The following is a 14,933-nucleotide window of genomic DNA, read 5'->3' on the forward strand; positions in this document are numbered from 1 at the left end:
AAAACATGTTTAATGACCTTTCTCCCTCTTGTCATTATTACTGAGAAAAAAAAAAACATAGTAAAAACTACTGTGTTAGCAGACTAACAAGTTAGTCAAATGTTTTCATCAGGGCAGTGACTAAAGAATGAAATCCCAGTTCTTCCTCTTATCACTAACTGAGTGAACAAGTTGTTTTCTGAATAAAGAGTAAGGAGTGGCTTCAGTCATCAGTCATGTTTCCGCCACAGCCTGATCACTGTGAACCTCTGACACACACCTCAGCTGGAATATGACATCATCAAGTGGTCCTGGGTAAGAAAACTGTAAATATGGTCATCCTGTGTCATAATTTGTCCTGTGTCAGAACCTGCCATATTTTCACAGCCCGTTGTGATCAACACTCGTGTAAGAAATAAGGATTCTGACAGTAATACCAGGTGTTTCTGGTCCCTCATCAGGACGAAGGATGTTCAGAGGGTTGAGCCAGCAAAGAAGTAAAACAACATAACTCAAACGTTCCTGTGGTTAACTAGAGTGTTTGCATTTGGAATTATAAGATTCAGATGTAAAGAGTAGACTATCCTTGATGAATGCTTTCCTAACTTCTCCGCCCACAGTGTGGAGCCACTCCTCCTGCTGTTAATGCACTTTGTTACAACATGACTTTGTACATTAAAGGGTGTTTCTTTATTATTATTATTATTATTATTTAGTTTATTTATTGGATTATTGGAAAAAAATGTTTTTTTTATTTTTCGCAGTTTCAAGTTCCAAGCTTCTCTAATAAATGCATTTCATTTATTTTTCTCAAAGGCCAAGGACGAAAAAAGTATTCATTGTTCCGATCAGACAGAAACAATCTTTATGACAGTCTACAACATTTGCAGGAAGTAGAAGGAAGTGAGTAACACCCGCTGTTATCTCCACTGAGGCTCACAGTGATTGTTGTGTTTTCAGTTCCCTGTGATCCAAGCGGAGCTTACATTTGCTTTACTTTAAGCTCCAGTAGGAATGTCTCCATATTAAGTGAGATTTTAGACAATAAGTAACTCCTAACATGGTACGTTAATGTATTTTACAAGAGGATGTGACTCCAGTCAGCAGTTTTATTACACTAATGGACTACCATCTAACAGTGCTTTGTTGTTGGATTTACAGAAACTCACAACTAACTCACACACATTTCATCACTAGATAATTCACGCAGCTGTATTTTAGCACACACTGAGCCAGGCCTCATAATTTTAAAAAAGTTCAGCATCATTAGCATAGTAGTTTTTTTGTTTTCCCGATCAGGGAACCTCATCTCTAATCTGGATTAGTTAATAGGAGTGAGGGCGCATTACTTTGCAGTGGAGCTGAACTAGTTTAGCTGCGGAGTGAAGTTTTCACTATTATGCAGCAGTGTGAGAACAGTATGAATCACATCAAAACATCACTTTAAATCCTTTCTGTGTTTGATAATCATGCAATTGACAGACATTTATTGATTAGCATTAGCATCAGTTGACAGGTGAACAGGTTTACAGATAAATGGCAGTGTCTCTCTGTTCACTGTACCTGCTTATTGTACAAGAAAAACACGTACTGACGTATTAAATGCAAATAACTAAAGATGTATTTATATATGACACTAAAGCTAATTCAATATGAAACACTACTTTTAACTATGTACAAAGTTGTAGTTGTCACAGAAACTGTGACGTTTGATATTAACCTACAAATACACTGTAGTCTGATTAAATGGGGTATATGTTCTACACGTTTAACTCTTGTTTGGATATTTGGATAAAGTTTTTTTGTTTCTGTGCAAAGCCAAAGACAATTGTTTCACAAAAGCAATCTGTTATATTGTGTTGCATGTCTTCAACTTGACATGTTATTTGTGCATTTCTGAGTATTTTACCCTACACTGGGTTAAATCTCAATGGTGGAAGCCATCCTCAAGCACTGGGACGACTCCGTAGGGATGTCTTCGCGGGCTATTTCATTTCCGTCCAGGCGCAGCGTCAGCAGTTTGGAGAAACTGGTGACGTTCATAAAACTGCAGAAACTACCAAGGGTGAACTCTGGAACCAAAAAAAAAAAAAGAATAAGTTGAATGGCTATTTCAGAGAAATGTTATATTATATTTATATAGCAAGTTAAATAATTCCTAATTTCAATATATTTAATGCACGTATTTGTGTATAGACTATATGTCCCACAGTTGGGAAAATACATTGATCTATATATGTATTTTATTTTGTAGGTTTTGTAAGAATTCCAGTTTTCTAAATGCAGTAACTGTGAACGTGTTGACACTCGTGACCTTTCAACAGCCCTGTTTACAAAAGGAGGGTTCACTGGTCTTTCATATCGACTCCTGCTCTTTGTGATACAATTTCACAAAGTATTTTTTCTTTTTCAAGGCAGTGCCAGACTGTATTAAACCAGAGTGATTTCCAAAGACAATGAAGCTTTCTGCACCACAGTTGCATTGTGGTTTCTAATGCAACTCAACCGTAAGTCCTCAGAATTCAGCAGACGATTCCGCCCTTGGTTTTGATGCACAGAGATTTCTTCAGATTATCTTAATCTCTCCATTACTTCAATACCTGTAGACGCTAACTGACTTTAACGTGGTGCTGCCACTGTCCTTAAATTTGAAACAATTCTTAAAATGCCAAATTCTTTTTAAAAATACTACTACTTACTAATCGTGCGTACTTTTGGACAAGGGAAGGAAACCAGAGAACTTGTAGTAGTAAACCTACACTATCGTAAAAAAATATACAACTAACAAATATTGGCAACTTTCTATATTTCTGTACATTTCAGTGCAACAGCGCCTCAAGTGGACCACCAGTAAAATGGCTTTGATTAGCCCTACAATACAATAGCCACTATAGTGAATGCTAACGTTAACTGAAGCTCAGGTTCTTAATATTTATCATCTGATCACATCAAAAAGCATCAAAAAATTTTTTACCACCTATTAAACTTTTTACTGGACTTTTGTGTCATTTTGTCTCACACAGATTTAATTGTGTTCCACCTCTGCTTCTGAATAATAATAATAATTATGATAATAATTATAATACTGCATTAATGGATACTTCTTTCAGCGTTTACCTTTTATCTGGTTTGCCTGCAGGTACAGATGTTGCAGTGTGTTGCTGACTATTGGAATTCTCTCCAGTTTGTTGAAGCTCAGGTCCAGCTCCACCAGCCCCGTCACATTAAAGGTGTTGGCAGGAATACCTTTGTCTGTCAGCTGGTTATGAGACATTCTCACATACTGCAGCTGCGTGAATTGGCCCAGAAAGCCTTCTGGGACAGAGTCAATGGAGTTAAAATCCAAGTAGAGCTGGTGCAGATGTTCGGGAAGCCCCTCTGGGACCTGGGATTGTTTCATAAAAAGTTTGAACCGGACACTGTTTGACCATATAATGTGACAGAAAACCAGGACGTTACCTTTGTCAGCTTGTTCCCGTGGACGTCCAGCAGTGTTAGAGATTTCAAGGCTTTGAGTGACATGCTCATATCTGTGACTGCATTATCATGGAGACACAAGATGGTGAGGTTGTCCATTCCCTCCATATCAGCTGGTGTTACCTGTAGCCGAACATACAATAACAATGAAGACCAACGTCGTTGTTTTCTGAAATAGTGTCGACACAAAACTGTGCGGTGTTACCTTTTCAATCCTGTTATGATTGACTCTCAGGTCGCGCAGTGAACGTGGCAGGTTGGAGGGAATGCTGCTCAGGTTGTTGTGTTGCAGATATAAACGCTCCAGACGCTCCAGCTTCAGGAATACCTTAGAACGCAGCAGAGAAGCAGCAACAACTGCATATCAGCAAATAATAGTAAAAAGGTATTAATATGTAAACCATAGATTAATAACTAGGGATGTCCGATATTATCGGCCCGATATTAGCGTATTATGTAATATCTGTAAGAATCGTCATCAGATTTTCTTCTGATAATGAAAACATGCCTGTGTTTCGCCAAATGACGTGTGCCCTAAAAATAGTTTTGGGGATAAACGGTTGTATATGAAAGTGATATTCACTAGATGGCAGCATTGCAGCTCATTTAATTATTCTCATACTCATACAGCGGTTTGTAGAGATAAATATTACCAGGCCTATATCAGTATCGGTTGATATCGGAATTGGAAATTAAGGGTTAGGACAATATTGGCATATCAGACATTTTTAAATAATTGGCAAAAACAAATTGGTAAAAAAAATGTTATCAGTGAAAAAACACATGCAGAATATGGCAGTAACACAAGTTAAAGAATACAGAGCTGCTTTCAAAATAACCATGAGAACAAGTAGGTTGGGGCGCAGCGCCCCCCTGTGGAGTGATACAGTCAGGGGAGGTTGATTTTTATAAACAGTGATAACTGTGTGATAATTTTAGTCAGTAATGATTTAAAACATTCTTCTTTCACAGGGACTTCATCAGTGCACATGCTGCAGTAGTTCATTTTCTCCCGTTGTTTCTTTGACCTGTTGTGGATTTACCTTGGCACCAATGCCTTCAGACGTCAGCTGGTTATGGTGCATCATCAGCCACACCAGATTGGTGGCATTGACCAGGGTAGACTCCGGCACAGCAGTGATGGCATTGTTTTGAAGGTACAGGTACTTGACATGGGAGGGGACCTCTGGCATGGCCGTCAGGCCCCGCCCATCACAATACATGGCAACAGGGAAGGTGGGGGGGCAGTCACACACTTCAGGACACCACCCTGCTGGGGCATCTGCCTGCAGGGAGCCATAATAGTTTCCTTGACTGTGTCGGCTGAACAGCCACGAGAAAGGGTCCCGTCCGTCGCAGAGTGAGAGTGGAAGTAGAGCAGACAAGACGACGATCACCAGACGCATGGTCACAGTCACACAGACGTACTCTGAAATCCAATCACCCAAATGAGACAAGTTCAACGATTAGTTTAACAGTACGTTATATACACCGTCATCTACTACAACATACTGATGAAAGATGTGCCAAAGAAAAGAAGAAACAATAAAGTAATTGTTTTCTTCAGCCTGTGCCGACATCCATTTCTCATTAACGTGCCCCATGTATGTTCTAGAGTCTGAGATGCTTCACAAAGAAATGTCCATCATAGGAAAATGAGCGCTCACATTTTCACGGAGACAAACTGAACGTTAAGTCCAAAGATCAGTGCAGGAATGACCTTCAGTTTTCAACTGCATGCAAAGGGACAAATTCTTAGGGGTCTTAATCCAGACAGGAAGGAAGGAAAAAAAGAAGAAAAAAAAATCTTAACATGAATAATGCCCTTGTACGTTGCTCTTACTGCCAGTCCAGGTCTGTGGGAAACCTTCCTGTAATGATTTCCGTAGGACAAAAATGTGTCCCCCCTGTAAATGTGACTCCATCATCATCATCATGTATATTTACCTCCTATAAGGTTTCATACAACGGCAGCATGAAGAAAGACACACGTCCATGCACATACATGCACATCCAAACACGCACACCTACCTGAACACAGAGACTGGACCTCTTTGTCCCCCTTATGTCTCAGGAGTGGAGGGGACTCAGACAATCACTTTGTTAAAGAACCTTTCATCCCCTCCCTGCTTTCCCTCTCCCCTCTGCCCCACCCCCCCTGTTGCCTGTTGGTTCCTTCCACCCTAAATTCCGCCCTCCTGCACCCCATTTTGTCCAGTCCACCCCACACCCCCAGTTTGGTGCCTCTTTTCCCCTTTGATGTGAGGGGATGTAGCGGCTGTGAGGGGCTTCTCTCCTCTGTCTGCACTGGGTCCAGTTCCTCTCTGTCCACCTTCAGTTTTGGTATTTTCTCTGGGAGTTAAAATGCTTATTAATGTAGCTTTACTTTTTTTTTTTTTTTGAACCACTAAATGGAACACTGTCGTCTCACACCTACTGTTGTACCCTGAAGGCACCGGGAGTCATTTACAACTCTCGTACTCTTCTACATTATCATTGGACTAATGTTTATGCAGCGCATAAACAATTGTATTCCTGAGCTTCTTCATTCAGTGAAAGAGTAGATCATTATTGTTGGGGGGTATGGAAAAAACTACAGCGATGTTTACGTGTTTGTTTTACCCCACTAATAAAAGCCCCGTGTGGCAGATCCAAGGACTTATGGATGGATCCCCCCTCTCTAACAACCTTGCATGTTGTCAGGGGTTAACGTAAACCATGTGTGATGCTCTCTTCATGTTGTCTGTCTGGACTTAATGTGGGCCTCTTCCTGCCTCTGCATCTTTTCTGCTCACAGGGGGGTCTGTCTTCACTTTTATCCGCCCTCGCACTCTCCATCACATTCTTTCTTTTTTTCCCCTGTTATCATGAAACACAGGCTATGCGTCAGGAGCAGTTCCACTCTGTGCATTCAAATGCACACCATATGAAAATATGCTTTTCATTCACAAATTGTAATGTTTCACTTTGCTCTTGTTTGAATGCACCTCTCTCACATATGCTCCGTGTTTAGTGTTGTCTTCATTCTTTTTTGTGCTGAAACTCTCCGTTTTGCCAAGAACTGGACATGATGGTCGTTAGTGCACGACCAGCTGCGCACAAAATGTGGAAACTGAAAGATAAAAAAAATAAACATGTAATGAATTGAGCGTTATTTAAAACAAAGAACAACAACAACAAAAAAAATCTTTTTACATTTGTTGATCATTTTTCTTTACGGACCTCTGCTGCTTTTGGAAACTGCATACAGAAAAGGGTTTTGTTTGTTTTTTTTGTTTGCACATCTGTGGTGAGCAGATGCTGGTAGAAGAGACTCAAACAGTCCATGACTTCACCTTTTGTATGTGCATTGGTCTAATTTGTCCTTACAGATTTATTTCTCTGTCAAAAGGCCCAGATGTTTTATGTAACCTGGATGAACTTTGACCTCTGACTCTCCGTTGATGACAAACTTATGAGTCCCATGAAGTTTGTTCACCATGAAAGACGCAGCTTTGCCTCTGTTCTCCTTATAGTGTGTGTGTGTGAAGGTGAAATGTGAAAATACTTATCATTGAGTTTCTGTATCCACGCTCTTCTGCAGTATCTAGGTCATGAGCAGCAGCAGGGATCAGGGGACCCGGCCTTTTCCTCCATGTGTCTGGGGAATTTTCAGGAAATTGAATTTTCAAACAAAAAGATTTGTAGTTAAATTAATTTATAACCAGCTGCACCAACCCTTATATCAACTAACAACACATCAAGCAGCACATCAAACAGCCACTTACTTTGAATTCAAATAGAAACTAAAACATATATTTTTCCTATATAATAATATTCTTATATATTCATAATGTTTTATGCCCAAGACTCATAATTTTTTTAGTAATTGTCACAACAAATCTTCTTCCTCTTCACTATAAACTAAAAATACATACTTATATCTCAGATTTAACCTCACATGTAGGAGAAACACAGCGTTGGTGCAAGTTTTCTCTGGATAGTTTGGCTCCCTGAGGTAACTTAAACCACAACACCCGGGGGCAAAGGGGCAACATGCAACCAGGCAATAGGAAGCAGATGTCCACACACACACACACACACACACACACACACACACACATGTATATATACACACCGTAGATCTTACACAGATGTGAATCATTTCTTGCTTCTCAACATTTTCTCAGAGATAAAAATGGCATTTTCTTTGTTAGGCATCAGTGTTGGTAACCAAGTTAATTATGGGTGAAGACTAAATTCTGGTTAAATTTATGTTTTTTTTTTTTCAAATGCTGAAAACAGAAATTCTAATTACATACCAGAGAGTGTCCCGGTGACCCAGCGGCCTATGTTTAGAACCGTAGTGTTGCTGTGAAACTCAGTCAGATCCTGGTTTCATTAAAAAACGTGTCTTAAGGATATTACATTTTTTATTTATTTACAGGGTCTCTGTCCTTAATCTGTTTTAAGTTACTTTAAAATGCGAATTATTCGTTTTTATTATAGATCTGGAGTAGTGTAGTTTACAACCGTTAACCGTAACAAGCAGATAATGAATGGTGAAATGCAGCCCTCTAGTGTTGGTTAAAGGAAACACGAAAACAAGAGCTGGGTTACATACGTTTTCACTTAGTTTTAATCTATAAAATGGTTATTTTTTGATGATCAGGAGTGAATTTAAACAAAAAATCCTAATGTTAAAAAATAATTTTAACAACAAAGCAACCATCAATAGAAAAGTTGTTGTTCATGTTAGAAAGACAAAATGCAAAATATTTGAAAAAATAAATATTTTAAGGTATAGAAGATTTAGTGACATCTAGTGGTGATACTCACACGGTTCCGTTCTGTTGTGGTACAAAATGGTGCCATTTGTCTGCTATACACTAGGGTACGGTGGCCCTGACGTCGAAACACAAGGACGTTTCTGAAACACAACAACATTAGAGACGTCTTCCATTTTTTTTAACAGAGTTTAAAAGTCGTGCATGGACACAGCTAAGTAGTAACAGGAATTGAAGTTCCATTGTCAGCTTCTGCCCAATCAGAATCAAGAAGTGTTGCCCCTATCTTACCGTAATTTGAAATGTGTTTTTTATTTATTTTTAATGTTGTCATGATTTCTCTAATGTCGTTCTGCTTTTTGTAGTCATTGTGTTTTGTGACCTTCTGGGCCACCGTACCAGGACCTTCACAATTAAATAATAAAAAAGAAAAGAAATAATGTTTATGGTGTGTTGAAAAAAAAAAAAAACATGCACAGACTTTTTCTCTCTCTTTTTTTTGTCTTTTTTCCCCTAACCCTCTCTTCCAGACTCTTGGCAGTTCTTCTCCTGACACAGCTGAGCCACATTCACTCTGGAGCTCTGACTGTTGTTGTCTGTGCTCCTAATTCTTTTTTTACGTGTGACATCTGCGACTGTCAAAAACTAAGTGTGCAAACTTGCCACTTAGTTAGTCTGCAATGAGTCCGACCACCGGTGAATTAGCTGTTAGCTATTAAGTACAGGGAACCACCGTGTGACGAGGCCTCCTGCTGGAAAGTGTGACAGTGTCGGTATGACGTTCACCTTGAGTACAGGCCCTGACAATGATTTCCTACCCGTTGTTGGAGTGCAGTTGGTAACAGCTCGCTTACAGGGAAACACCCGAGGGCAAACATTTGTAAAAGAAAAAAATCTGTGAAAGGACAGTGACGCATTTTCAGATTTGGCAAGAACCTCAACCTAATTGTTTATTACCAAACACCTGCACACGTCTATTCCAGGCACTGCCCTCCTGATTTTCCATAGACATAAATGAAATCAAACGGAATTTACAGTTAACCACTACAGTAGCTGACGTTGTAAATCGACATGTGACCTGTCCTTCTATGACTGTTACCGTTGGCCAGTCTTTGGATGATCTGATTAGGAAATATTGACTGGTTTATTTTACTTCCCACTCTCCACTTCGCCTCTGTTTTCACAGCACTTCCTCATGGGCTCAGTGGAGGAAGGATCTGGAAGCATTTTTCTCCGCTCTGCTCAGATGTTAGCAAGACGTTTCTACAGTACACTCACACTGGCAGCCAAGTACACGCAGATGGACACACAAAGGCGAATGGACACACAGAATGGTCTCTTTGGCTCCCCAGGTACTCCGTGGATGAATGTCTCCGCTCTCTCAAACACACACACACGTGCAGAGAAACACAGACTACTTTTTTTGCGAACAAGCTGCTTTTAGACATTATTATTTCATCTCCCTTCTTTTCCTCCAGCCGTCCTTCGTCAGCCTCCATGAGACACGTGTCCACCGACATGTGTTCAATTATTACTGGGCTGAAAGAACACAAATGGAAGAAGTGAGTGAGGGAAGATTATGGAGGAGGTCTGGGGTCGGTGATGTGGGCAGCGTTTTTTAAAAGGGGAATGTGTCAGAGTCAGTGTGCAAACAGTGCTGCCACACACACACACACACACACACACAGAGACACACACACAGACACAGTCAAAACCTTAATTCTTTAGGGAAATACTGAAACCTTCTGCAGCTCCTGCGTTTTAGGTGAGTCATTACTGCTTGTTTCATGTGTGTGAAAATACTGGCACAACTGCAAAGTGTTCAAAGATACGACGTGTGTTCGAGAACAGCTGTTTGGATGATGCATAATTACATAACACGGATAATCTCCTAGAAAACCTTTATGTGCCGGAAAGGAAGGAGAGGAAAACTGAATAGAACACGTCGATCAACTACAGTGAAACTTCCTGATGACGATGCAAACAACTAGTAATCAACTAATGTCACTCTGTTTGCAGGAAAATACAAACATTTCCTCCCTGATTATACTTTTTATTACATCATTTTTCACAGATTGATTACTTATTTCCTTTCCTCTTCAGTGAATTTGTTTTCCCTTTCACTGATTTACTATTGGACCATAATGCAATAGTACAGAAACACTGCACGTCACCATTCATCTCCTCTTATTAAAAGTAACTTATTATTATTATTATTATTATTATTATTATTATTATTATTATTATAAAAGCCTAATCTTATCTAAACTAATCTAACCTGAATACTTTTCTCTTCTCCAACATTTCCATTAACACAATGACATGTTTGCAGTCATTAGTTATATGGGTCAACACTAATGCGTGTCAGTCAGACACTCCGAGCCCCGAGTTCATGTTCCTCCGACTCCACTCCCTTCATTAGAGTAATTAAAGAAGTGACGGAGTCGTTCTACAGCCACACGTGACTCTATAAAAACTTTTACGAGCTCAGAACTCAACTCCAACTGCTGACGTGTTACGATTACATCATTAACACCTTCATTGTATTTGCAGGCTTGATTTCCCAGCAGCCACCAGCAGCCATGCTTCTCCGGAGCAGCACTGTGTTCCTGCTGCTCCTGTGTTTCTATCACTCGGGCTCAGCCATTGTTGTAGCTGACAATGATTACGGCGGTGTTCCTCTGTGGGTCGACCGCCTGTTGGGGGAGCCCAGTGTGCTGAGTCTGCAGGGGCGTTTGGACTCCGCCTGGTTCCGAGCCAACAACCCGCAGACCTGCCCTCAACAATGTGACTGCCCCATCCAGTGGCCCACGGCACTTTACTGTGACCACAGAGGTTTGGCAGAAATCCCCCAGACCCTCCCCAACAGAACTGAGTATTTATTTCTACAGGTAAGAAAACACACTGATCGCCACACAATCTGTACTGGATTAGAAGTTGAAGAGAAAAATGTCTTTTTTCTCAGGACAACAACATTACATCTTTGTCTTCTGCCGTGCTGGCCAACAATACTGGGCTGCGCTGGATGATCCTGGACCACAACCTCCTGGGGAGCAGAGAGCTGGCTGCAGCAGCCCTGCAGCAGCAGTCCAAACTCTGCTACCTTTTTGCGAACCATAACCACCTGACGTCAGTGCCCAGAGGGCTACCAGCTGGACTCCGGCAGCTGCGATTGGCCCACAACCAAATCAGCAGCATCAGTCCTGGGGCTTTTAAAAACCTGCACAACCTGACCGTGCTGCTGCTGCAGGGAAACAGGCTGAAAACCATCAAAGAAGAAGACTTCCTCGGTAACACACTCCTGCCATCCGCCGTACTGATGCACTGGGCTGTACATGGTGTTTGATGTGACGATCTTTCACTGTCTCTTACAGGATTGGTCAGTTTGAATCTATTGCATCTTGGCGGGAACTCGTTGTCCTCTGTGCCCAGCCACCTGCCGTCCTCGGTCCAGCAGCTCTACCTGTCCAACAACTCCCTGTCTAAGGTGGACTCGGACAGTTTCCAGGGACTGCTCCAACTGAAGTACCTACGTCTGAGTCAGTGCGGTTTGAAAAGTGGCGAAATCAAACCGTGGGCTTTCAACATCTCCTCCCTGATTGAACTGGACCTGTCTCATAACAAACTGACCAGCGTTCCCACCGTCCCTACCACGCTGCTGTACCTCTATCTGGAGGCCAATGACATACAAGGTGAGGTGTGACGTGTTTCACACATAGGAAGAACACATGTAAACGCACTCTGAATGAGTATGTGCTGTTGAAAAGTGCAGGTTTCCTCCAACAGAGAATTTCTGCCACAGATTTCACTTGCATGGTGAGTCGTGTGGGTGAAAAGCCTGAGGTGTGACATTTAAACACCACTGTGCAGAGGAAGCAACGAAAATGTCAAAAAAAGAAAAAAAGAAAAAGAAAAGACAAATAAAAGGAGCCCAGCCTCCTCCAGCACAGCAGTGGGAGGCTGGAGCTGGGAAAGTTGGAAGTGGAAGCAGAGCGTGAATAAGGGGAGAGGAGGGACTCCGAGAGGAGCAAAAACAGAGTGGAGGGTTTTAGTGTTGTGGGCAACAGTTGACCAGTAGGAAAAAAGTAAGTTGACGGTGAAAGGTGAGCTGGAGTAGTAACGAGAGAGTGGTACGAAAACATCTGTAACAGATTTAGGAGTGGATGCCAAGAGCACACGATGTACTTCTACTTCTCTCCTGTCTCCCCCTGCACTCTCTTAGTCTCTCTCTCTCTCTCTCTAGCCTTGTAGTCATGAGCCACATTTTTTCACATCACAGGTCCCTAGTAGCAGCAGATTCAACAGTGACCTGGTTTTGCAGTTTGGTCTCCCTCTGTCTGGCAGAGTGGATATACACCCGTTCTCTCTCTGTTTGTCAGTGTATGTGAGGCGGCAGACGACAGGGCAAGGAACCAATGAGACACACGAATGGCAAAGCACTTCCACCAAAACACACACCTCATCGTCTAGCTTGCGGTCTCACAGCTACACTTCCTGTTCCAAAGCACAGTCTGAAATAAAGTGAGACAGCAGAGGAGTGTGTCTTTGGATTCCTCTGTCGCCTCTGTTTTTTACCACAGTGCCTGCTGGACATCTAATGATGAACGCAGACTCTGTAACAAGAAGGCAGATGTTCACAGACGCCACACATTACAAAAACACAAGCACCGTTTCCACACAGCTGAAACCCTTTCCAAAGCTGCACGAACTACAGTCGGTACTTTTGTCGAACACAGACAGAAGCAAAGAAAAAAACATAGAGGAAAAGAGAACATTCTGTCTGTTTGACCACAGTCTTTCTTGATGCCAGGTTTAACACAGTTTTGCCAAGGTCTACCAGATAAAAAACTGTACTGAAATGAATGCTGGGAAATTAATACATTTATTTTTATCAGGTCAGATCGCATAAATAACTGTAATAAATCCCAATTAGTGGCATTATTATTATTATTATATTTATGTATTTATTTTTATTTATTTATGTATTTATTTAGCTGTTGAGCAGCTGATGTTTCTGTACAGAAAGAATCAGCAAAAACAATTCAAACAAAGGGCAACAAGTAGTTTCCACAGCCACAACAAGTTTTACTTCATGTATTTTTGGAAATCTACTTTTATTTGGAAACGACTTTTGCATTTATAGATCTGTATTTAAAGCACAGCGTGGTGTCGAGCACATGCTGCGTGAAGTTTGGACGTGACACAGTGAGGAAGTGAAGCGTCACTGGGGTGAAACACGGCTCTCTAAATTCTAACTGTTATGTAAAGTCGATCTGTTTGCCGTCTGTTTATCACAGAGGTCAACATGACGAGCTTCTGCAGAGAGGTGGGACCTGTGTCCTACTCCAGGATCAAAGTCCTCCGACTGGACGGAAACAAACTGTCCCACCACCAGCTGCCGCCCGACTGGTACTTCTGCCTGAGAGTACTCGAGAGTATTTACATCTGACTCCACCGACTACTACTATGGGTACCAACAGGATTGGACTCTTTTACTATTATGTACAACAACTCGTATTTTGTTCATTAAAAATCTGAAACCAGTAACGAAGACCAACTCGTTTAGACTTCAGTTTGTTGATGCAGAGCCTGAGGCCACAGCGAAAACTGACCGTCACTGGGATTTTTATCATAAAACCGTATAAATATTTTGATCAAAATCGTTTCTCCTGCCACCACTACATTCCCCAGGGTTTTCTCACATCCCATCTTTTTTAAGTTTACATATCTTCAGCAGTGTTGCACAGCTGTGTGTTATTACCAAGTAGGAACTGGGACAACTTCTTACTTCGGAGTCTGGGGAATAGTGTAATCTGGTTAAAGTGAGCTGTCTTTAGAGAAATGGAAATATGAAAAAAATGGTAACATTCAGTGGCTTCCCTTCAGAGAAGTTGTTGGACGGTCAACTACCAGAGGTTGACACATGTGGGAAATTTTTTTTTTCAGTAATTAGATTTTGGAACGGTTTCAAAGTTTGGGACGAAGCCTCAGTTCATCTTCATCTTCATTTTTATCTATCTTTAAAAAAATACTGAGGGGAAAAAACACACCAAGTCCTGTGTTGTGGTCCTGGGACAAAACTAAAAAAAAAAAAAAGTCATTTTAAAGGGTAGATTGTGAAGGATTTGGCTGGAACTCGAGGTAAAGAATGTAATTATATCTTCCTCGTCTGACTTTTCCTGTTCATGTAACTATAATAAACCAACCAACCATTTGTCTCCAGATACAAAGAGTGTTTCATCTGTCTAACCTAATCCAAATCATCTACTTTTTTTTACTCTATAGACAATGTTGTGTGTGTTCTTGTGTGTGTGTGTGTCTCAGGTTATTTTTCCAGGTGAGTCTGTGTCTAAGTGTGTGTCTTCGATGATTAATCAGACTCGTCCACAGTCTGGACTTCACACAGAGAGTTCATTCAAAGAACCAGTATTAAACATAAGAGTCAGTGTGAACTTGTTCCTAGTGACGACCAGACCACGGTGCACTGGTATGTATGAAGTCATGATGCATAAAAACAAGCTGAAGGCAGACTTTCACTGTTTCCATGTTGACACACAGAGGTTGGTAACGAAACACAGGCGGCCAAATCCTGAACAGAAGCTGTCTTTAAAGAAAAGCTTTCAACATGGCCGTCAGCTCTGTCCCACAGTGTCAGTTAAATGACACTATGCACTGGGCAGAAAGTCTTTGACTTTAGGGATGTAGAAATGG

General features: G+C 41.2%; 2 protein-coding genes across 6 annotated transcripts in view; one reads left to right on the top strand and one right to left on the bottom strand.

Moving 5' to 3' along the window:
• Positions 1-1,074: 1,074 nt before the first annotated feature.
• Positions 1,075-14,933, bottom strand: part of fmoda (fibromodulin a) — a 16,719-nt gene continuing 2,860 nt past the window's right edge. The window contains exons 2-8 of one of the 4 annotated variants that reach the window (XM_025060251.1): positions 8,275-8,365; positions 6,444-7,096; positions 4,500-4,885; positions 3,662-3,784; positions 3,439-3,579; positions 3,097-3,364; positions 1,075-2,051 (exon numbers count right to left, since the gene is read on the bottom strand). In XM_025060251.1, the coding sequence (XP_024916019.1) occupies positions 1,900-2,051; positions 3,097-3,364; positions 3,439-3,579; positions 3,662-3,784; positions 4,500-4,862 (1,047 nt within the window). In that variant the 5' untranslated portion in view covers positions 4,863-4,885; positions 6,444-7,096; positions 8,275-8,365 and the 3' untranslated portion in view covers positions 1,075-1,899. Of the gene's footprint in view, positions 2,052-3,096; positions 3,365-3,438; positions 3,580-3,661; positions 3,785-4,499; positions 4,886-5,487; positions 5,602-6,443; positions 7,395-8,274; positions 8,366-14,933 lie in introns of those variants that run through there. The other 3 variants (XM_025060252.1, XM_025060253.1, XM_008320170.3) reach the window with 3 other exon arrangements.
• LOC103386075 (lumican) lies at positions 8,405-14,515 on the top strand. 2 transcript variants are annotated; one of them, XM_025060250.1, is made up of 5 exons: positions 8,405-9,574; positions 10,776-11,113; positions 11,188-11,512; positions 11,597-11,914; positions 13,520-14,515. In XM_025060250.1, the coding sequence occupies exons 1-5, from the start codon at positions 9,418-9,420 to the stop codon at positions 13,669-13,671; spliced, it is 1,290 nt and encodes a 429-aa protein (XP_024916018.1). In that variant the 5' UTR covers positions 8,405-9,417; the 3' UTR covers positions 13,672-14,515. The 2 variants fall into 2 exon arrangements, with proteins under 2 accessions (XP_024916018.1, XP_016891999.1); XM_017036510.2 differs by lacking the exon at positions 8,405-9,574 and adding an exon at positions 9,622-9,987 and having other exon boundaries at positions 13,520-14,452.

This window comes from Cynoglossus semilaevis, chromosome 11 (assembly GCF_000523025.1).
Source record: "Cynoglossus semilaevis isolate Cse_v1.0 chromosome 11, Cse_v1.0, whole genome shotgun sequence".
Taxonomy (NCBI): domain Eukaryota; kingdom Metazoa; phylum Chordata; class Actinopteri; order Pleuronectiformes; family Cynoglossidae; genus Cynoglossus; species Cynoglossus semilaevis.